At 38.9% G+C, this 22,772-nt stretch overlaps 1 protein-coding gene across 1 annotated transcript; it reads left to right on the top strand.

Moving 5' to 3' along the window:
* The first annotated feature begins 6,162 nt into the window (after positions 1–6,162).
* TPH1 (tryptophan hydroxylase 1) lies at positions 6,163–21,332 on the top strand. The gene is made up of 10 exons (XM_040988439.1): positions 6,163–6,302; positions 7,813–7,996; positions 9,962–10,062; positions 12,497–12,564; positions 12,706–12,902; positions 15,167–15,302; positions 15,973–16,099; positions 17,629–17,724; positions 18,544–18,677; positions 20,141–21,332. Exons 1-10 carry the CDS (start codon positions 6,186–6,188, stop codon positions 20,313–20,315), a joined length of 1,335 nt encoding a protein of 444 aa, XP_040844373.1. The 5' UTR covers positions 6,163–6,185; the 3' UTR covers positions 20,316–21,332.
* The last annotated feature ends 1,440 nt before the right edge of the window (positions 21,333–22,772 follow it).

Here is a 22,772-nt window from a genome sequence, read left to right as displayed (position 1 = left end):
CATCATTTCATGGGAAAAATATGTCACAAGGAAAAAACATAAAAATCCAAGACAAAAGTTTTAAATGTTAAAATTTCCCTAAAACTATAGGCCCTACAACCCCATAAACAATCAATAATTAAAAGCATATTTCTTTAATAAAAGCATTCTTAATTCCTCTTGCTAATAATTATAAAAGCGGATAGAACAGTTGCATTTTTTATGCTCCAAATAAACAGCAAAGAGTTGAGATCACAGTAACTATATTTATTGCCATAGCAGTTTCAGGTCTTATTCCCATCACTTGCATTAATACCTAGGATATTTATCAAGCCCTTTCCCAGAAGGTGTGCTACACGTCTGGGCCAGATTCTGAGGCAATGGTTAGCACACAATAAGGTGTCCAGAAATGGCATGGGCTTAATTGTACTTCTGTGTGTAAATTGTCAAAGGCCCACTCACCAAGACATTATCAGCAACATTAACTCTCAAGCTCACATCGGTTGCAAAATCATCTTCACAGGGGCAAACAACAATGCCACAATAGAATACAGAATTCTTAGTGGGGTGCTTGTGTGTCCATGCAAACGGGGTGAAACAGCATCAAAGTGGTCAGAGAGAAATCCGCCAGGCCCTGCCAAACAGCTGGAAGCTCCCCTGGGCCCTGCCAAATAGGAGAGCTGTTCTCTTCACACCTTCATGCCATCCACACCTACTGCACGGACCCCAGCATCTTTTCCTGTATAAGATAGCATATCATATTACCATTGTATATAAAATTCTCTGCCAATATTATTTGAGTTTTCTACAAGGAAGCACAAAATGACAAAGGCATCAAGGTTCCAGAATTGGAGCACTCTAAGTCATTTGAGTATTTCAAAGTATAATACCTATGAGAAATTTCTGGAAAAGTCATGCAAGATTAAAAACAAATGAATTCCTGGGATAGTAAAGGATAGATTTTTATGGGTCAGAAACTTACAGTTTATTTATTTATTTTTAAAAGATTTATTTATTTTTATTACAAAGTCAGATATACAGAGAGGAGGAGAGACAGAGAGGAATATCTTACGTTCAATGATTCACTCCCCAAGTGACCGCAATGGCCAGTGCTGCGCTCATTCAAAGCCAGGAGCCAGGAGCTTCCTCCAGGTCTCCCACATGGGTGCAGGGTCCCAAGGCTTTGGGCCGTCCTGGACTGCTTTCCCAGGCCACAAGCAGGGAGCTGGATGGGAAGTGGAGCTGCGGGGATTAGAACTGGCGCCCACATGGGATCCCGGAGTATTCAAGGCAAGGACTTTAGCTGCTAGGCCACGCCGCCGGGCCCAGTGGGTCAGAAACTTACAGTTTAATAAAAAGGGATCAAATTCAGATCTAACTGGATCCAGATTTCCAAACTCATGCCGCTGGAGTCTCCAAACTCCTCGTCTTTTCGTAGTGTTCTCCTTATTACACTGGTGACTTCCATCAGTTTCAGCCTCTAATTTTTCAGTCAGTAACAGCCAAGAAAATGTCTCATCATCTGAATGGCAAACCAAAATCTTATGCCTGATTCTCACTGACCTAAACTATATCCTGTGCCCATCACCGAAACCATGTTGCAAAAGGCTTACAATCCTCTGATAAGCCAGCCTAGACTGGTGTGATGGTCCTAAAACTGGCAGAGGAGAGAAGGAACAGATTCAAGTTCAACCAAAGAAATGGGTTGAGTAGCTGGTACCAAGGCATATCAGGCTTAGACCCTCCTGAAGTGCCGGTATCTCACATATGAGCAGTTTATTCAAGTCCCTGCTGTTCCTCTTCTAGTTCAGTTCCCTGTTAAGACTCTTGGGAAATCAACAAAAGATGGTCCAAGTTGTTGGGCCCCTGCATCCATTTGGAAGACCTAGAAAACACTCCTGACTCCTGGCTTCTGAGCAGCCCAGCTCTAGCCATTGTGGCCATTTGGGGAGTGGACCAGCAGATGGAGGATCTCTCCTCTCTATGTAAATCTTTCAAATTAAGAAGAAAGAAATGGGTTGAGATAATGAGGTTCTGTTAATCAGGGTTCTGTTAATGCAAGAGGAAATAGATGTAGAGCACCAAAAATAGTAATGTCCACTACAGTTCCCCCAATAAACTGGGAACAGTGTTAGTCAAGACAAATAATCAGGGGTCAGCATTGTGACTCATCAGGTTAAACTACTGCAAGCAACACTGGCATCCCAGATCCAGTCCTGGCTCTTCATTTCTGATCCAACTCCCTGCTCATGCTTCTGCGAAAGCAGTGGAAAATGGTCCAAGTCTTTGGGCCCCTGCACCCATGGGAGACCTAGTTGGAGCTTCTGACTTTTGGCTCCTGGCTTTACCCTGGTCTAGCCCCCACTGTTGTGGCAATTAGGGAAGTAAACCAGAGGACAGATTTCTTTCTTTCTCTATCTCTCCCTCTCTGTCTCTTTAATTCTGATGTTCAAATAAATAAATGAATCTTTGAAAATATTTAAGTACATAAAAATAAAAAATTAAGTATATGAAAATAAAAAATCATAGTGTTAATATGACATTTGGGAAACCCACATGAAGCTCCTGGATGCCAGCTTAGCCCAGTCCTGGATGTTGTGGCCATCTGGGGAATGAATGAGCAAATGGAAGAATTCTATTTCTCTTTCAACGAAAATCTACCTTTTAAATAAATAAATAAATAATTTTAGAAGAGGCGCTTGGTTAATTTATAAGTGATATAATCAGCGACTGGCTTTGCATGATATTGCCATGAAGATACTGGATTTAAAGTCAGAATGCTTTGGCTGGGTTTATGATTCTTCTTACCAACCTGTGACGGAAGAGGGCCCCAGAGCCACTCTGTGCCTCAGTTTCCTTATCTGTGTACTAAAAACGAATATTTGCCTCTTAGAGTTAGAATAAATAAAAGAAAAATGCATGTGGAAGCTTTCAGTGTCCTGCTTTTATTGTACCTCTATGTTCAGCCCAGAGGAACAAACTGCTGATAAGCATTGCAGGTAGCTCAAAAGTATTAGAGAAAGTGCCACAAGCCCTAACAGGGAAGTCCTTGGGATCCTTGGCAAGGACGAAAATCCATACAGACTGTATGTTATCATTTTTATAACATTCCAGGAAAGTAAAAAATGTAGGGACAAGTTTGAAATCCTGGACCAGTGCTTGCCAGGGGCCATCTGTGGGATGGCTGAGTCAAGGAAATGTATTTGGGTGATGGAAATGTGATGTATTTTGATTATGTGGTGGTTATGTACTCTATGCTGTCAAAACTCACAGATTATACACCTCAGAAGGCTGAGTATCACTCTGTGTGAATTATACATCAACAAACCTGACTTTTCCAAAACTGGAGAAAAGAATGCCCAGCAGATTCTGTGAGATATGTAGTCAAATGTTCATAGGCGTGGACTCCACCTGTGGGGATTCTGCCCAGCAGCACCTGTAAATACGTGGGAAAAAATTGCACCTGTGCTGAGCATGTACAGACTCTGTTTTTGCCATCATTTCCCAGACAATGCAGTCTGGTAACTATTTCCATAGCATATTCATTGTATGATAAGTAACAATTTTAGATAACATCTAGGTAATAGGCAATAATCTCTAGGTAATCTAGATTTGATTTAAAGCATATAGAAGGTTGTGCACGGTTGTGCATGGTTGTTCCAGGCCATTTCCCTGGGGTCGTGAGCATCCTTGGATTTTGGCATCCACAGGGATCCTGAGACCCACAACCTTCAAGATATCTTTCCCATCCTGGTGGGGAGGGGAGGCAGCAATGCAAACCCACAGCAGGTAAATCACAAATGCTATGCTGGCTTAGAGGGAATTTCCAACACTGGATCTGAAGTGAAGTTAAGGATGACCTAACATTAGCTTAATGAAAACACCAGATAAGGCGTGTGCATCTCCCAGTGCAATCTGGCGGCTGTGTCATCACCTGGCGGAAGCCAGCTGGGAGCTGTCGCTGAACCCTCTAACCTCGCTCCTGTCGCTTCTGCCTTCTCGTTGGCCACTTGCCAGCTGCCGTGGGCGTCTATTGGCCCGCCCTGATGCCGGCTTCTTTAAGAGACTGGCGTACTAGGCAGCGGGCAGTGGGATCCCCGCTAGCAGAATCCGAGCTGAGTGGAAACACGGGGCGCCTCGCACCAGGCACTTTGGAGAATTTGAGGCACTCTGCCCTGGCGGTGGCAGCGACCTCTTCCTGGGAGGTAAATGCTGGCGAGGAGCCAGATCTGAGGGGCTGCAGTTGCACCTCCGTGGGCGTTCACTTTTCTTTCCCACCTGTACTCTTTAGAGGAGAAAAGACACTATCCTGGTGAGTATCCTGTGCGCCAGAAATTGGCTCTTTATATGTCATCTGATTTTATTTTTACAACGAACTCTGTGAAGGAAATATTTCTTTGATTTGACCTCAGAAGAAACCGGTACAGAGTGGAATTCAATTCTGAAAAGCTCCTCACATTAACAGGAACAGGCATTCTTCTTTCCTCGTCATTAAAGGGCCACCTCTTTTTTGGTCCTCTATTTTCCCTCCATAAGAGAAACCCTCAAGAAAAGGGAGTCTCAGACACAAAGCCTCTTAGCATCACACCTTCCCCTTCACCCCCAGCAGAGGGACTGAGTGCTTGCTGCAGGGTTGCAGTGGACAGGAGGCAACAGGTCCTTGTTCAGATGCGCTTAATGGTCCTGGTAAGTTTAGCCTTGCCTGTAATGGATTTGTCAGAGGTTTAAAATGAATACAGTGATGTTCTACTCTAGATGCCTGAGGGAAGGAAAGACCAGGTTACAGGGAAGGAGAGTAAGTAAAAGAGGGGGGAGAGAGAGAAGAAGAGAAGAGAGAGAGAGAAAAGAAGAAATAGGAGGAGGAGAGGGAAGAGGAGGAAGAAGAGGGGGAGGAGGAGAAGGAAAAGGGAAAAAGCTGGTGTTGCAGGCAGCAGTGGTTTTATGTGCTATGCCACAGCCTCTTCCCCCGTGGTTGAACTTTCTAATCTAGTGAAAGTTTGTGCCTGGGAAGTGGAGCGGCCAGGACACAAATTGGCACCCACATGGAATCCTTGTGCTTGGAGGGGGAGTATTACCCAATTGAACCACTGCACTGGGCCATAAACATGATTTCTGTAGTTCATGAATTTTATCACCAGAGTTCATTTATGGATGGATTATTGTCATCAGTAGATTATCTTCTGGTTAGGGATGTGTTTTCCATTTCTATTTTCTTTGCTATGGTTTTTGTTTCTAAAATACTGTTTTTCATGAGCATTGTTTTTTCTTGTTTGTTTCAGCTCCATTTTTTTTTAAGATTTATGTCATTTTTATTGCAAAGTCAGATATACAGAGAGGCGGAGAGAAAGAGAGGAAGATCTTCCAACCAATGATTCACTCCCCAAGTGACTGCAATGGCTAGTGCTGTGCCAATCCGAAGTCAGAAGCCAGGCGCTTTTCTGAGTTTTCCACACGGGTGCAGGATCCCAAGGCTTTGGGCCGTCCTTGACTGCTTTCCCAGGCCTCAAGCAGGGAGCTGGATGGGAAGTGGAGCTGCCGGGATTAGAACTGGTGCCCACATGGGATCCCAGTGCGTTCAAGGCAAGGACTTTAGCCGCTAGGCCATGGTGCTGGGGCCTCTTCTCCAGTTATATTTTTATTCTTATCCCCTCCCCATCCCCCATCCTGTAATGCAAAAAAAAAAAAAAAAAATCAAGATTCTTTAGAAGATTCTGTCCCTGTGAACCAGTTTTTCTTGCAGTTTGGTTCTATCTTTAGGAAGCATGCTTTCAGAGGCTGAACTTGACAGCGTTTTGTGCTTCCGGGTCAGATAAACTTAAGTCAGTTTCCTTACTGATTAAACAAAGGCGAGAGAGGAGCTGGTCATTGCAGACACCCTGAGCTCAACTCTACCATGCGACTAAAGTATGTGAGGAGCATTCACTGCTATTAAGAGGTTAGAAAAAGAAGGAGAGGAAGCTGTAAACATGTTTGCCTGTTCTAGGCATGAAGTCAGGCAATGTGTTATTTAGTCTCATTATAGTCATGCAAGGCTTATCTATCAAATTTTGTATTTTCATTTATCAAAATTTTAACCTTTCAGGAAAGTGCAGTTTGGAGAGATCAGCATGTCCTTGATTATTAAATATTATCTGCATTGTACATGTTTTTTAGCATACCATCTATAATCTCATACATCAGTTTTAGAGAATTATTCCAAAGTCATCATGATTGAAGACAATAAAGAGAACAAAGACCATTCTCTCGAAAGAGGAAGAGCAACTCTTATCTTTTCCTTAAAGAATGAGGTTGGAGGGCTTGTAAAAGCACTAAAGATTTTCCAGGTAAGCACTCTGCATATTGGTGCACAAACTCTTCTGAAAACAAGTCTTAAAGTTTGCATTTAAAACACAGATTACTGTAGGTTTTCAAAGATGGGCTACAGAAAACTGTCAAGAATGCAAATTTCAAAAATATTGGTCAATTCTAACAAATGGACAAGAGATAAAATTTATGGAAGGGCAGGTAGAAAACAGGAAAGGATTCTGCTCAGTGATTTCAGAAGACCAAACTTTTTATAAAGATTTATTTTACTCCCCAAGTGGCTGCAATGGCCATACTGAGCCAATCCAAAGCCAGGAACCAGGCGCCCCTTGTGGGTCTCCCACATAGGTTCAGGGTTCCAAGGGTTTGGGTCATCCTCAACTGCTTTCCCAGGCCGTAAGCAGGGAGTTGGATGGGAAGCGGGGATGCTGGGACACAAACCAGTGCCCATGTGGGATCCTGGAGTATCCAAGGTGAGGACTTTAGCCACTAGGCTACTGCACTGGATCCTCAGAGAACTCAATTTTAATTTCATCTTAATTACCTAAAATTTAAATATTTAATGATATATATAATCACATCATCAATGACATATTTGGTACTTGATATTAATACTATATTTAATTATTTCTATATGGAAAAGTAGTAAAAATTCTGCAATTATACTTTTCCCTACTGCCAGAGCTTTCAATGCATTTAGTCCACAGAGTCACCTTTACTGCAAGGTTCAATTGCTGTAACAATTATATAATTGCTGTGTAATAATATGTGTTTATAAGATTGTCTAATAATATGTGTCTGTGGGTCTTAAATGCTCAAATTTTCTGACCCAGTAATTTCATTGCTGTAACTATCATAAAGAATCAGACAGAACCTGTATATTTATTAAGAATTTAGCACGTGCCAGGGGCTGTGCTAGACACCAAGGATGTAAAGGTGTGACCCAGGACCTTCCTTCGGAGAGTGTATGATCTATTGGGGAAGAGAGGCATAAGCAAATAGTTACTGTAAGTAAATAATTGTATGTGAATAAAGTGGCCCAAAAGGCAAGTATCGGTTCAGTGACAGCACTAAACTGGAGGACCTAGTCTAGTTTAAGAGCTCCAGGATGCAAAGATTTATTTGCTCACACTAAGATTTTTGAAACCAGAACACCATTGTGGTTTATAGTGTGTGAGCTCTAAAGGCAGGCCACTTGCGTTCAAATCCTTTTTCTGTCACTGAGTAGCTGGGCGACCATGGGCATTGAGGGGATTTGACATTTTTATTTGAATATCCTTTAATTCTGACAATCTGAAGAACCTATAGTGGGTGTTATCTTAGCTTCTGGAGAGTATGATGTACTTCGTAAACTTTTTTGAACAGTATCTAATATTTGAGGGAAGATACTTTGTTGTTGCTCCACATGGCCTGTCTTTGCTTTGGCCACTAAGACCTGTGAGATTGATATTCAGCAATAATGAACGTAATCTGCCCGATGACTAACAGTGGAGGCAGTCACAGGCGCTCTTTACCCTCCTCTTCCTGCAGGAGAAGCATGTGAGCCTGTTACATATTGAGTCCCGAAAATCCAAGAGAAGAAACTCAGAGTTTGAGATTTTTGTTGACTGTGATATCAACAGGGAACAACTGAATGATATTTTTCACCTTTTGAAGTCTCATACTAATGTTCTCTCTGTGACTCCACCAGATAATTTTACTATCAAGGAAGATGGTAAGTTTGGAAAGTGAAAGTATCACTTAGAAAATTAAGCATCTGATGTATGGCCAAATTGCATTGAGTTTGAAGGCATGAGTGTAAAAATAAAATTCGTTCAAATTGCTGATAGTCTAGTAATAAAAAGAGCAGAAAACCACAAAATATAATTGCTCAAAACACTAAAACAAAACAAAACAAAACAAAACCTAAAACCCTGTATAACATTTGATCCTGTGTGGGAGAAGTGAAAAGGAAATCTTGAGTGTAAGAAGGAATTTAGAATATTTAGAAATAGATTAAATTATGCCTTAATTTTCAAATCATTGAGTGTCTCTTGATTCCACAAAGCTCCAATTCACAGTTTTGGGCTGTTGGTAATGCTCTGGGGCGTAGCAGGTGGTAACTGAATGTTTGAATTTGCTGAAGGAAGAATTGAGCTGATTAGAACTGTGAGGTGAAATTTACCATCTATGGCTTCCAGGCTCCTCTCCCATTTCGTTGCTCCGGCAGCTCTGCAAGGGTGCCACGCCCAGCAACGGCAGCTAAAGGACTAACACCAGCCGAGCAGGAGCCTGGTGGCCCTGTCCCATTTGTTAAATCTCTACTGTTACCTCGGTACATTAGAATGTGTATTGCATGGGATCAAGAAAGATTTCATTTTTTAAAATATTTATTTATTTTTATTGGAAAGGCAGAGTTACAAAGAAGAGGACAGACAGAGAGAAAGATCTGGTTCATTCTCCAAGTGGTCATAATGGCTGGTGCTGAGCAGAGCCAGGAGCCAGGAGCTTTCTCCAGGTCTCCCACGTGGGTGCAGGGTCCTTAAGCCTTGAGTTGTCCTCAACTACCTTCCCAGGCTACAAGCAGGGAAGTAGGGGGCTGAATGGGAAGTGGGGCTGCTGGGACACGAGCTAGTGCCAATATGGGATCCTGGTGTATGCAGGTGAGGACTTTAGCTACTAGGCTACCGCACAGGGCTGGAAGGATTTTATTCTTGTCTTCATTTCTTTTCCATTGGAAATCAGTTATCAGCTCAGCTCTGGCTGTTGTGGCCACTTAGAGAGTGAATCAGTGGATGGAAGGTCTTCCTTTCTTTCTCTTCTCCACTCTGCACATATGACTTTCCAATAAAAATAAGCAAAATAGTTTTAAAATTAGTTATATTGGATAAATTGCCTTTCTTGATTTTGGCTACTTTATCTAAAAAATGAGGAGTTTTCTGAACAGCTAAATGCGTCTGTTGCTATTTAGGGTACACACCAATTTGAGCCAAAGATTTCTACTAAGCTAAGGGACTTTAAAAAAAAACTCAGTTCCTGCCTTATAATTGTTCCAGGGTTTTGTGTGAGACAGACACACAAGCAGATGTATCATAATTTAGCTTAATAAAACCTGAGTATGGGGAAGTCAGAGCTTGGGGATTCTTCCTATAGAGTCAAGAAAGCCTTGCTGGAATGAGGAAAAGCTCCTGATATTTAGGTTGAAAGTGATGAGAAGGATGTCCTCAGGAAACCAGAATGCTGTGGTGGGGTGTGGAGTGGGAGGCACGATGGGCGTTGCAGGTAGAGGACGATATTTGTGAAAACGTGGATTTTAGAGGGCTCACAGAATGAGGAAAGCCACAAAGATACATGATTTCCAAGATCCTTTTCATCAGAGATAATAAAAATCCAAGGTTTCTTAATAAATTTACATCTTATCTGTAAATATGCTTATATAACTTCCTTGTTCGGCTCTTGTAGGCTAGTTTAATATATGGCTTATAGGTTTACTTTTTAATTTCTGATTTATAACTAACATACAGTGTTTCTGAAGTACTTAAGATAAAGACTGAAAAAAATGTAAAGCTTAAAATTTTTGAATAAAATTTACTTTTTAGATTTTGTATTAATATATAACGTTTTTATTTCTTAATTTCATCTGCTTATTGCCTTATTTAAAATAGCCACTTCTACCTTTACTGGTTTTTGTATTTTTCAGGCATGGAAAGTGTTCCTTGGTTTCCAAAGAAGGCTTCGGACCTAGACCATTGTGCTAACAGAGTTCTGATGTACGGATCTGAGCTAGATGCGGACCACCCTGTAAATATTGTTAATATTTTCATAAAAATAATGTAAAGCGAATAAAATTACTTACTTCTTTTCATTCATTAAAAGGCAGGGACAGAGAGTGAGAGCAAGAGAGATTTTAAATTCATTCGCTCACTTCCTAAATGCCTCCAACAATTGGATCCTGACCAGGCTAAAGTCAGAAGCCTGGAACTCAATCCAGGTCTTCCATATGAATGAGCCATCACTGTGGCTTTTCAGGGTGCACATTAGTAGGAAGCTGGAGGCAGAAGAGGTGCCTGAACTGCAACTCAAGAACTCCAACATGGGATATGAGTGTCCCAAACGTTTCAATTGTGGCACCAAATTCCTGCCCTGCCCGGAAGAACAACTTTATTGAGAAAGATGTTTTTTCTAGACTAAAAGTACACACACACCACACCCTCGATGGCCTTTTTTTTTTTCTAGTTGAGAGAGAGCACTCCTACCCACTGATTCACTCTCCAAATATCCATAAAGCCAGGATTAGACTAAAGCCATAGCCAGGAGGCTGAAACATAATCCAGTTCTCACACAGGGATGGAAAGAACCCAATTACTTGAGCACCACAGCACCAGTCCCCAGGACCGTATTTTGATCTGTATTTCAGGAAGGATTTCAGGAAGGACTTCCTTGTTGGTGGACTTGTTACTTAACTTCCTAAAAAGCATTTATCTTCATTAGCTCCAAATCATTTATGCTATGTATCTGGCATTCCTAGTTTAAAGAGCTATTCCAAAGGTTGTGTGAAATGAAGACAAGTATCAGCAGTGAGCTTGTGTTAAGATGGGTATGGGTTTTTGGAATGGGAGATAAAGACAATTCAAGCATCCTCAGCATAACTGGTTTATTAGATAGTTGAAATAGGAAGTGATTTCTTTGAAAGCTGTGGTGTCCAGGCATGACCTGGAAAGTTCATAAATCCAGGGCTTTTGGCTTGCTCTCAAAGCTCTAGGTTCCTTAGAGGAGAAGAGAGAAGAAAATATAATTGTGGAGTAGCATACACCAGGGCTTTAATCTGGCTGTGTGAATCTGATTGTATACTACTTTAGAAGGCCACTAACCCATGCACTCATTTATTGTACAACCTCCTTGAATGACTGTTGTAATCAGCTGTGGTACTTGCCCTAAAGGAGCTTGTAGTCTAGTTGGAAAGCTAAAGCACACACATATAAATACATACAAGATGAAATGTAAAAGTATGCTAAGTTTTTAGAGCCAGTTGCTTTGAAATATACACAAAATAACAAACACTAAAAACAGAAAGGCAGCATTCCAAAAGGGCCTTGAGAGATTTCAGCAGACAAGTGCTAGAGAGGGAGGACAATTCAAGAAGGATTTTAATAGGAACCATGGTTCAGAAGCAAGAAAATCTGGGTCACATTCATAGAGGTGAGTACCAGTTTTACTGATCTGCCACCAAATTCTGCTGATAATCATCTCATAAATATCTCTGAGATTTGTTCCTTATTCACTCCATTACCATTTCTTAAGTTGTCTCCCCGTCTCCAGCCTTGACACCTTCAAACCCATCTTCCCAGTCATTAGAATGAGCTAAAGTTTCAGTATGACCATTATCCCTCTTTTATCTTAAAAAATCACCAGCGATTCCTAGGTATATTGCTAAGAGTGCTGAAAACATACATCCACATAAACATCTGTACACAACTGTTCATAGCAATGTTATTCAAAAAGGAAACTGTTGTCCAACTGCAGAATGGATAAAGTATGTGATATTCCATGTGATAGAATACTATTTGTCACAGAAAGGTATGTGCAACATAGTGTGGGTGAACCTTGAAGGAAGTCAGTCACTGAAGGCCCTATATTATATTTTTCCATTTATATGGAATGTCCTCTGGGGCTAGTGCCTTGTGCATCCTGGGAAGGCTGGATCAAAAGGTAGATCAGAAGTGGAGCAGCCAAGACTTGAACTGGCACTCTGATATGGGATGACAGCATTGTAAGAAGTGGCTTAACCAGCTGCAACAATACTAATCCCTCATTAGAATGAGTTTTAGCATTAACTTTTGTCTTTTTAGTATCATTGTTTGCTTCTGCAAGTGATGAGTGTTTGCACTATTTTATTATTCATTACTACTTCATATAACTGATGATATTGTTAAATGACTAAGAAAAAAACCCTCTTGTTTGAAAAAGAGTGATGCATATTTAACGATGCTTTCCTATTCATTAACCCATTTTCTCTGTGCTGCCTCTGTAGTGTCTTTGTAGCTATTGTATCTTATCTTTGAAGCCACTAGAGTATAAGGTCGTGAGGTACATTGGTTTCAAAATAAAAATGATCATGAGACTCAACAACGCTTGTTCACAATAGCAGTTATATTGTCCTTTAATGTAACAGCTTGAGGAAATGTTCCAAGTGTTCTTCAGTGCGGGTATTTAATAACTCATCTTTGATCTTCAGGGTTTCAAAGACAATGTCTACCGCAAAAGACGAAAATATTTTGCAGACTTGGCAATGAACTATAAACAGTAAGTATATCATAGAAATAATGTGTGCAATTTTGAGATAATAGAGTAAATCATATTTGTCCAAGTAAATAGCAAGCAAAATAAATGCTGCTATTTACTGAAGATGAATTAAAAAATAACTCTTTCCCTTTGTTTCATTAGTGGAGACCCGATTCCCAAGGTTGAATTCACTGAAGAGGAGGTTAAGACCTGGGGAACTGTATTCCGGGAGCTCAATAAACTCTATCCGACCCATGCCTGCAGGGAGTATCTCAAAAACTTACCTCTGCTGTCCAAGTACTGTGGATATCGGGAAGACAATATCCCACAATTGGAAGATATTTCAAAATTTTTAAAAGGTAACAAACCAACTTTTTCCAAGGCAAACATGGACCTGTGCTTTTACTATTACGGCAGTTTTTTTTTTAAAAAAATTATTATTTTAATATATGTATTTAAGATAGATTTTATTGATTTCAAAGGCAGAATTAAAGAGAGACACAGAGAGATGTTCCATCCATTGGTTCACATCCCAAATGGCTGTGACAGTCAGGTTTGGGCCAGGCTGAAGATTCATCTTGTCGCACATTTGGATGCAGAGGTCTGAGCACTTGGGCCATCTGCTGCTGCTTTCCCTGGCACAGCAGCAGGGAGCTGGATAGGAAACAGTGCAGCTGGGACTTGAAGCAGTGCTCCAATGTAGGATCTCCTGTTGTGGGTATAACCTTCTGCACCATGATGCCGGCCCCATAACAATAGTTTTAAAAGAGGAATAATGTGTGAGGGAAACCAGCATTTTCCTATACTCTATCCTGAAGCATCACATCAAGACGAGCGCCACGTTCAAATAATTTTCTTTACTTGAAAAAAAGAGAAGAGAAAGTGAGCAGGATTATAAGGAGACTTGAAAATGTGTCACATAAGTGAAACTGAAGGAATCTTAAAGTGTTTAACTTGGAGACTTACAGGACAAAATGGCAATGTAGCTTTATGTAAATATTTAAAGGCCATCTTTTGTGACAAAAGGATTGTTGGGTAATGTGACCCTCCAGTATTATTGTATTGAAGCTAAAGCTTTTGACTCAAAATGGAGAAGGCCTGCCCTGTTGAATGAGCCATCTGAGAACAGAATGTGGTTCATCTCCCTCCCCAGGGAGGTTTTCATGCCGAAGCTGCACAACAGATGGTCAGGTGTGAGGGGTCAAGGTTCTTGGGGAAGGCTGGAGCATCTGACATCTGCACCCTCTTTTCACAATAAGATTTTATTAGTTTCCAAGAAAGAAGGTACACTCTTAGAGGCAGAAACAAAAAGTAAACATAGCTTCTTTTCTTTCGGTTTTTCTCTGTTTTTCCTAGCTATCAGAGGAAGTGAAATGACCAGTGATCTCCAGAGTTTACAATAATTAAGGAAAATACATACCCCCTTCTGTCTCAGCAGATTAGAACATTACTGAAAATGAGTTAGATTTTTGCCTTAAAAATAGCTTATTTCCATTATGGTCCGAAATTACTATTTTTATGTTTTTTGCATAGACAGTTACCGAAATCTATGATATCTGTTCAACTCCCAAATTATTAAATTGTTTCCACAAAAACTGGATCTCATTTATTCAGAATAAATGAGATCCAATGTTACCTGTGATCCTAGGTTTATAGCAGCACAATTCACAGTAGCTGAGATATGGAACAAACCCAGATACCCATCAACTGATGACTGAATAAAGAAAATGTGGTACCTATGCACAATGGAGTATTACTCAGTCATAAAAAGAATGAAATCATCTTTTGCAATAAGATGGGCCTAGCTGTACACCATTATGCTTAATGAAATAAGCCAGTCTCCTAAGAGAAATATCATATGTTCTCTCTGATCTGTGACAACTAATACACAGAGCATTGAAGAATGAGCTCTGTGAGATTAGCACACTGCTGTATACAGCCTGTGTCTATACACCTGAGTTATGGTAGGATCTCCATTTTAATTTAATTTTATTATTTTATATTTTCCCTCCATTCACTATTTTATAGTATCTTTATATAGCGAAAGTTAAACTTGTTCTTTCGAAGCAAATGAATATGCTATTGTAAAAATTTGGGGGACAAATAAAGGTAGGGAGAAAGGCAGGGAGAAGGAGGAAGGGAAAGGAGGAACCCTTATGTTTCTAAACCTGTATCTACTCATTTTATATAAATAAAAATAAGAATAAAAATAAACTTACAGAGGTTGAAACAGTGCTCATCTAAATTAATAGTTTTGTCAATGAGTTTGTAGAAAGAAAAGTAAGACTATCAGGGGATAGTCTAAATTCTTTAGGGAGACAGTAAACAGAATAAAAAGACTTTGATTTTTTAAAATATATATATGAGGTATATATAGAAAACATATATAAAAACATACATATATGTTTTTAAGAAAACATATGTGTGTGTGTGTGTGTTTAAAAGAAAGGTGAATCAGTGAGAAAGGGAGAGTGTGAGATTCCCTGCTATACATATGACAAATTTTGTTTTGTATGCCCTCTCAGGGTGTTAACTGATGCTGCTAGCAGAATTACAATGTTGCTGACAATGGTCTACAGCTGTTCTGGTGAAGATTTTCTGTGTTTTTATCTTTGCTTTGCAGAGCGCACAGGTTTTTCCATTCGTCCTGTGGCTGGTTATCTATCGCCAAGAGATTTCTTATCAGGCTTAGCCTTTCGAGTTTTTCACTGCACTCAATATGTGAGGCACAGTTCAGATCCCTTCTATACGCCAGAGCCGTAAGTGTTTCTCCTGCAGCCCTTCATTAAATATATTACAACAATGGCACCTATCACTTGGGGTTTGTATCATGTGTGATGTGTTTGGAATACTGCCCATCACATAGCATCCATTGCATGCCTTACGCATTACCATCACCATCACTATTACTATTAATTGACAATGTGTAAGGTACCAGGTGCTGTTGTAAGCAAGGGAACATAATAGAAAAAAATAAGATGATAATTCCTGTCATTACAAAGCTTGTGTTCTAGTTGGGGGATATAGATAACAACCAAATAGGTAAATGCATGTTATCTTCTTATATGTCAGAAGTAAATGCATATTATCTTTTGTTATGTCAAAAGATAATGATTGTCAAGGAAAAAATAGAACCGAGGGAATAGAGGGATGTTGTAGAATAACAAGGGTGATCAGAGAAATCCTGGCTGGTAAGGCGACCCCTGGTTTGGGGAGGGTTGGGAGATATGAGTATTTGAAATTTATCTGGGATATATATATAAATCCCAAATTATTTCTTTATCTGATTACTTGCCTTTGTGATCTTTTACCCTGTGATCTACTACCTAAAATCCCTGATCAACTAAAAAAATAAAAGCAAGATTGGGTTTCGAATTGATTGCATGATGCTCAGCATCACAATGTGATAAATTTGTTCTTCTGTTTCAGGGATACCTGCCATGAACTCTTAGGTCATGTTCCCCTTTTGGCTGAGCCTAGTTTTGCTCAATTCTCCCAAGAAATTGGCCTGGCTTCCCTTGGAGCTTCAGAGGAGGCTGTTCAAAAACTGGCAACGGTATCAATCTGGAAATAACTGGATAGATCTGTAATTCTCAGCTGAGATGGGATGCATAAGTATTCATATAGTTTAAAAGTTGTTATTAAATACAAAATTGTAGAAATTTCACCTTTGCTCATAATATTTAATTTAAATATCTAGATAATTAATGTAAGATGTAAATTGTAAGTATTACAAAAAGGAGACATGAGCTTAAAGTAGAGAAAACAAATTATAATAACATCAACAGGTTGTGGAACTTTTGTTTTCCAACCAAAATGCTAAGTTCCATAAAAATGATGCTAAGATACTTCTTCAGACACTGTGCTGGGAATACAAAGATGAGTAAGTCTTAATCCCTCCTTTACGGAGTTTGCACGCCACATGAGAAGACTATTATGCTTGAGCAAGATAAAGTCTATAGAGAAGTGCATGCCTGGGAATGCAGAGAACTGTTGAGGGGAGTTTTTGTAGAAAAGAGACCAGATGAGAAAAATGAGTATTATTTTCATATGTCAAGAAAGAAAGAGCAAGTTGGGATTAGGGCACATAAGGAAAGACAAACAAGAAGCCGTTTTTATGCAACTGGGAAATGACAAAAAGCCAGAGCAGGGGTGTGAGGGTACAGAAGGTGATACAAAATAGCCTGGATATTAGAACAGTGCTTTTCATAACGTGGTTCAGTGACCTGGGGGTCCCTGAGATACTTTCACAGGATCCTTGAAAGGTAAAGGATCCATTAGAAGTGTGAAGTGGATTCTAACATAGCAAACAAGTCAGAATCCATACTGCAGCTGAACTAGAAGAAGCTACATGTTGAATTTTGATGTAGTGTCAAAAAGAGTACATATATAAAAAAAGAGTATCTACAATTATCTGTAAAGGCTATAAAGTACTCAGCCTCTTTTCAACTAATAATTGTGAAGTTGAATTTTAATCTTTGAAGCAAAACAGCAAGATGTAGCAGGTTAAATAAAGAAGCAGATATAACAGACCAAATGTGTTCTAGCCAGATATTGGCTGAACTCTAGGGAGACATTAAAAAGATTTGTAATAATACCATAACTTGGCTTGAGGCAATCATTCCAGATACTGTTCTGACATCAGTAATGCATAATTAGAATCTGACTATAATTTATAAAACTTTAAGTGCTTCTCATAATACTGATTTTCTTTTTGTTGTGTGAAATATTTTTTTTTTACCAAAAATATACCAAAATAGTATTTGTGTTACTATAAAATGAGTCTGCTATATTTAAAACCAGTTAATAACCATTTAAAGTTCTTCTCCCCTTTACTTCTCAACCTGGCCAATGCAGGTTGCTAAAACTTACGATCAAAGAACTTCAGAGTCCTCAGTGATTTTTTTATTGTCTATAGGAATCATTAGAACAAAAAGGTTGGCCAGTGTTGGTTTAGAATGAGATTTGTGAACCAGGCTATAATCCTGAGCTTTATGCTGTGCTTTGGGTCAGTGACTAACAGTTGAAATGCATTTTAAATGGAGTGATTCAGCACGTGAAAGTAATACTGATGTCCTTTTGCAGTGCTACTTTTTCACTGTGGAATTTGGGCTGTGCAAACAAGATGGACAGTTAAGAGTCTTTGGCGCTGGCTTACTTTCTTCTGTCAGTGAACTCAAAGTAAGAGTTAAAATCTTTGCACAGAATTGTATTCACCTTGAAATAACTGATGCAACCTGAAATGATCTTTGTATTTGAACAAGAGCTTACCATGGAAATACTTGGGGAGAGCACTTAACATTACTTGAAGGCATTTTCCTTTCCTTCCTAATTTTTAAGTTTTATTACCATGTGAACAGGGGGAATTAAACAATATTTACTTTGATGCAAAAATTAAATCCTTGGTAGAGTTTTTTTTCATAATATGCATCTTCCAAGAATTTTTTGAAGACCCTAGTTTAATGTGTATATAGTGACAGACATGTAATTCCTTGTAAAGAAAAAGTGTTTTAATAAGCTTTTGCTCACATACAAAGTCTTGCTGTTTGTTTACCATTTCTGATATGCTAGCAGCAACTTTTTAAATTTCTGGGGAATTACTTGAGATTTATTATTTATCCAGTGAATGAACAAACTTAACCATTTAAAGATGATTGTGTGGAAATACACTGTCCAAGGTACTGTCTCGCTTTCAAGAATCCTGCTACTTGGTGGCAGTACAACTCAGGAATAAATACAGATGCTTGAAACCCTTTTGAATGGAGAAGAGACATAATACAGCTATGGAAATTATTTTGAGGGGTACTTGTGGGAAACAGCAATGTATTTGTTTTTCTGGAAACCAGAAAATGGAGCAAAAGGGTTAAATAGAGCAAAAGGAATTAAATGTGGAGTTGTAGGTTAGGATCATTACATAAGTCATTCAAAGGTGTGCCAACTCTGGAAGCTGTGTGAGTTATGAAAATAGATATTATTTAATCCACTGACTCTGTTCTCTAGCATGTGCTTTCTGGACATGCCAAAGTAAAGCCTTTTGATCCCAAGACTACCTGCAAACAAGAATGTCTCATCACAACTTTTCAGGATGTCTACTTTGTGTCTGAAAGCTTTGAAGATGCAAAGGAGAAGATGAGGTTAAGTATTTATTTCCAGTGTTTTCATTTTCTTCTGCAAGAGATGAGTCCAATGATGGCAATGTCATAGAAGAATCTAGATAATTAAGTGCCCACTGGGTGATTAATGCCAACATATATTTAATAATAAATATTTAGAGTGTTTTGTATCTAATGATGTTAGGTAGCTGCATATATGAATCTGATATGCTAGGAAGTTAGTTTCTTCCTGTTTCTTCACAGCAGAAAATTTATGGTCTAACAGGAAAAATAAACAGTAGGAAGTTTTCTTGTAACAATGTTGTAAGGGATGACAGCCTAAATTCAAGAGCAATGAATTCCAGTTGGTGGAACAGGTAAAGTTTAATGTTATTTGAGAAAGGATATATAATAATTAGATATGTCAAATTATAGACTGAAAGACTACACAAAAAAGGTAAGCAGATTGAAAAAAATACAAGATAGATATATAATGAGACACAGCTATATTTTAACTGGAGGAAATTAGAGGCAGAGAAACTTTTTTAGGAAATTCTGCAAACTTTAGATGAAAATTAAAGTCTGAATAAAGACAGAGGTATTAGAAAAGGAAAGAAAGAACCAGAATAACAAAACATTTACTGGAAGGGACCACAAGGTCACATTCAAGAATGAGGACAGATTGAAGTTGAGGATGTGTTCCTTATTTTCCAAAGATTTAACTCTTGTGGGGGAATTAGACCAGGCACAGAACTAAGTAACAATACTAGTAGAGTCTTCTCTATCATGTAAGGTACCTTTGTGTAAATTAGAAATAGTTCTCTCTGGGTAGGCCAAGTGGACTGCAATCAATCTGGATTTTAGCTCCTACTCATCATGTGCAATCATCCGGAATGTGACTTCTTTCTTAGGGGTATCAGATGCAAGGTTCAAATACTAGCTTGATAAAGGTGATAGAACCATAATGCTTGTAGCAAAGGAAGAATTAAGGTCATTTGTGGGCAGGCTGAAGAAAAACATTCTAAGCAAAAGGGATGTACATGTACATGTAGGAGGTAGGACTGTTCCTAGCTTGTTGAGGATGCACATGTGTGTGCTTGCATACATGATAATTTATACATACATGTATGTAGATTTAGTGATATAACTGAGGGGGCTGTTACTTTTGGGGTCACATTGCTATTGTCTGTTGGTAAAGCTGCTGAGGTTGGTCTTCTTACTATAGCCAAAAACATGAAGCAAATAATTATGGTAATGAGCCATAAATAACAAAAGTCATTTCCAGGATTTCTCTAATAATACTTTGGTGAATGGATCCATGATTATTTTAGGTTTTCCAGCTCTGCGGGATTCCAGGGGAGAGCAGGTCAAATTGGTTGTTTGTATGTGTAACCAAATGTGATTTGTCTTTTGCCTAGGGTGTGAGATGTATAATATGTTGTTTGCTTAGTTTCCATGATTTTCCCCCTAGGAATTTATGATCTCTTATTTGTTTTCTTAAATAGGGAATTTACCAAAACAATGAAGCGTCCATTTGGAGTGAAATATAATCCCTACACACGGAGCATTCAGATCCTGAAAGACACCAAAAGCATAACTAGTGCCATGAACGAGCTGCGGCATGATCTCGATGTTGTCAGTGATGCCCTTTCTAAGGTCAGCAGGCAGCTGAGTATCTGACAGTCTCCAGTCCTCAGAACACCATCTGAGCATCAAGTCAGAGGCCAGCAATGGCCAACTTTTGCAGTTTTTGAAGATCTAACCGTGGAAGGATAACAGCTTCTGGCTAAGTGATATATTCATAATTCCATTCCTTAACGAATCACTAGGGTATAAATTTGCTAATCATTATCTGAATTCTTTATCTGCTAATTATTTTTGTCTTCGTTTTAAGTAATGATTTAGTGAAATATGATTTATACACTGTACAATTACTGACCACTTACTTTTCATAGAAAAAATTGTTTGACCCAATGTATAGAACTCATCTCAGTCATTTTTTCCAATTCTTCTTGACTAAGATAACTTTTATGATTATTTAGAATACTTTCATGAGTGTAACAGAGCTCTGGCCTATATTGTTACCTTAGTTATAAAGTATCTGTTACTTACTGCTGAATTTATGCCAAGCTCAGTCACATTCACACACAGAAATGTAATAGGTCAGTTATCAGCCCAGCAAACACGAGCCAACTTATAGAGGTTTCTGTTTGTGGGGCATAACTAGTAAAGAATTGGTAGTCTGGTTTCTAGTGCAGTATCTTTCCGGGAAATATAGGAGTAGCTAAGTCTGGAAAGGTTGATTGAGGCATAATTCTTCAGACTAATAATTTGGGACTATTTTGAAAGCAAGGAGATTTCTTGCCACAACACTGTCCTCCTTAAAACTTGTTTTCCTTTCCCTGACTCTGCATGATGCTAGTTTTGTTCTAGATTATTTGTCCTCCTCAAGAGTCCAAAGGGAAATCAGTGTGGGTGCCACCTGCAAAGCTCTGTACACAGAAGCATTCTCAGTTAGTGTGATGGGATTATCTTCAGGCTAGCAGGGGGTGATGTCAAACAGAGGGCTCAAACTGAGATAAGAGAAACACAAAATTAAGGTTGGAAAAGCAATGATAAATGCTTTAGTTCAGAAGGCAAGGAAAGTAGTGAGGGCAGGCAGAAGAGGGAAAGGGAAGGAATCAAGAAAGTAAAGAAAAGCAGTTTAGGATGGAGACTACATAACACAAGAAGTTGTAAGGATGTTTTTTGTGTAGTTATTAGCAGAAGCATAGGGAATAAGCAATGTAATTTTTTTTATTGAGATGGGAGCAGAATTTTTTTTTTAATAACATTGTATTATGTGACACAGTTTTATAGGTACTGGGATTCCCACCACCCCTCCCATAACCGCACCCCCCCTTGGTGGATTCCTCCACCTTGTTGCATGACCAAAGTTCAAGTTCAGTTGAGGGCGCAGAATTTTTTTAAAAAATGATTATCTTTGAAATTCAAAGTTAGAGAGAGGGAGAGAGGGATGGAGTAACAGTGGGAGTTTCCCCCCCCCATCTGCTGGTTTATCTCTCAGTGATTGCAATGGTCAGTATTGGACTACACCAAAACCAGGAGCCAGGAGCTTCATCTGGGTCTCCCATGGGGGTGGCAGGGATGCAAACAGTTGGGTCATTTTCTGCTATATATCAGGCCTTTAAAAGGGAGCTGGGTTTGAAGTGGAGCAGTCAGGACATGAACCAGCACCCTATAGAATGCTGGTGCTGCAGGTGACCCTATATCATAATTCTAAATGACTGAAACAGAACTCTCTAATACGTGCGTGTGTCTTTTTAATTTGCTCTCTTCCACTCTCTGACCCTTCCACTAAAGGAAGACATTTCTCACATTTCCATTTTTAAGCCCCTAGAGCAGCCATCTGTTCATGGGAAATGTTATCCACATTCATGACTTCAGTTCTTATTTTGGATTGTTCCTGTATTTCTACTTCTCACCTTGGTATCTTTCAAGAACTTTTGCTTCTTTATTCCTACTGCCTGCTGCATATATTCATCTTGAGTTCCAATAAATTAGATCAATGTTGTGTAACTTTATATGACACCACTCACAGAATGAAGTAAGATTGTGTAACATAACAGATCTGTCAACTATCTCAAATTTACCAGGTCTGAAAAGAACTTAGGAAAACCTGAGTATTTTTTTATTTATACAAAATGAGTAGATTTCACAATATAGATTTAGCAGCATAGGGGCTTCTTCTCAGCACCTAAACATTACACACTGTCAGCTTCTTCCTGTTAATGGTAATGACAAGGGTCATGTTTCAGTTTTCTCTAGTTAATCAGCTACTTTAAAATGTGCTCTTCTTTTTCCCCACATCAATAGTCAAATTGCATATAATTTAACATGTTTTGTTTTCAAACTTGTTCAGATCTCAAAAGAAATTATAATAAACTTAAAAATGTATTTCATTTTATGTTATAAGACAATAGTATTTGGAAGTATAAGTCATGATATTCTTATAAATTTTAACAGCTAATTATCTATTAAGTATACAATTGGTAGTAAATGGATATGTTGATCTGTAATCACTTGACATATTGGTAAACTAGTTTATAATTAGTCTGTGCTAGTAAGGAAATATTT

This window comes from Ochotona curzoniae, unplaced genomic scaffold, assembly GCF_017591425.1.
Source record: "Ochotona curzoniae isolate NIBS_2020 unplaced genomic scaffold, NIBS_Ocur_1.0 contig_4877, whole genome shotgun sequence".
Classification (NCBI taxonomy): domain Eukaryota; kingdom Metazoa; phylum Chordata; class Mammalia; order Lagomorpha; family Ochotonidae; genus Ochotona; species Ochotona curzoniae.
This window is presented reverse-complemented; position numbering and strand designations above follow the sequence as displayed.